At 32.9% G+C, this 1,545-nt stretch overlaps 1 protein-coding gene across 1 annotated transcript; it reads right to left on the bottom strand.

Moving 5' to 3' along the window:
- Positions 1 to 1,072: 1,072 nt before the first annotated feature.
- Positions 1,073 to 1,534, bottom strand: LOC119614355 (the record flags this gene model as incomplete). Its single annotated transcript, XM_037970492.1, has 1 exon — positions 1,073 to 1,534. A coding segment is annotated over one exon (462 nt), but the record flags the coding sequence as incomplete, so codon positions are not given.
- Positions 1,535 to 1,545: the final 11 nt, after the last annotated feature.

The following is a 1,545-nucleotide window of genomic DNA, read 5'->3' as shown; positions in this document are numbered from 1 at the left end:
TACAAATATTTGTAATTGAAAAACTTCAATTACAGTTACAAGTATATAATTGGTTATTGCTCAATTACACATTACAAGTAATTGTAATTTGACCATGTCATGAATTACTTTGCGTAATCATTACCCCCCATGCCTGCTTCATTTAACATTGTGATGTTCTAGGTGAGGATCCATATGTGTATTACATCAGATTAATTCCAAAACAACTATCTTGCTAAAATTATGGGAGTAAATAATCCGCAACATGATCCTGCAGGCTATGATATAGAACCATAACCATAAACATATTTATTAAAATATACATCATTACAACGAACAATTTTAAAATTTCAAAAAACTGTACTCAATCGTACAGATTTTGACTTCGAATTTTGTCTACTTAACACCTGCATAGACAAAACTCTCTCGCCGTATAAAGGATCAATTGTAACCAGGCTTTGAGACTTTTCCGTACCCGGATTACTTTTTCTCCTGTTGCTGTTTCTTTTGTGAGTTTTTCATAGCCGATACAATATAAGCGTCGGGTTTTGGAAATATACTAGAACTGGTATAATTCGTAAGAATACCATGACTATCCAATTTCAATTGATTTTTCTTAAAAGGCACTTTGTCGGGAAACACGTGAACCGAAGGAGCAGCAGCTGCAAATTATAATAAATTATTAGTACTCGACTATTAAATATCTTCTCTAAAAACCACTTACCATATAATTATTAGCCTTTAATCTATCCATTTTTTCTAAAATTGTTGGTTCTCTTTGCAAATTATAGCAAAAACATTTATCACCTGTTCTCATCACTGGTTTTTGTGGACTGAACTTGTTTTCTTAATACCAATTCCTTAGGGCCGCGCCCCACAGGACAAACATGAGTTTTTTGTCTTCTATCAGCATCTAGGTTTTAAGGTTATGACATTTTCTGATTCTTTTTGCCAAATTCTTTAGAAATTCTTTAATTTCAGCATATCTCTTTGCTCTAAAATTTCTTCATAGCCGGCAAAGTGACCCGATCTAATTTACAGTTTAACATTTCTTGCGTCTCCAACATAGCTTCACGAAAACCATTGTTCATTTTTATCTAAAGAGCAGCGTATTTTCTTCAATATCATTTACTATATATTCAATACATTTCTGCTTTCCTGAGGCCTTATTGGCCATCTGCTTGATTTCCTTTAACTTATCGATCATGCTGTCGATTTTAGACTCAAATTCTTTTAAACGTTCCACCATAACTGATGAAACACGTCTCCTTAAGCCCACATTGAAAACAGAATTTCCGGCCATCAAACATAATTCCTTATTGTGTTCCATATAAAGAGTGCACAAATCTTCATTGGCGGCCGCATATAGATCCCAATGTGTAGGATCAAAAACATCCGTTCTAAAACATATACGTATTTCTTCGAAATGTTCTTCGATTTTGTCATCAATTTCTTGTGTTTTATTTTCCAGTTTTTCTAAAAGTTTCCATTTTTCTTCATAACCTTTAATTGTTGTCAATTGAAAATCATATTTTCCTTTGCTTGCGGTTTCTTTTAATAACTTCT

The sequence above is a fragment of the Lucilia sericata genome, unplaced genomic scaffold, assembly GCF_015586225.1.
Source record: "Lucilia sericata isolate MDLA Ls3-8-SP2 unplaced genomic scaffold, ASM1558622v1 Contig002817F_arrow, whole genome shotgun sequence".
Taxonomy (NCBI): Eukaryota; Metazoa; Arthropoda; class Insecta; order Diptera; family Calliphoridae; genus Lucilia; species Lucilia sericata.
The sequence above is the reverse complement of the archived record's forward strand: the minus strand, read 5'-3'. Positions and strand labels throughout refer to the sequence as shown.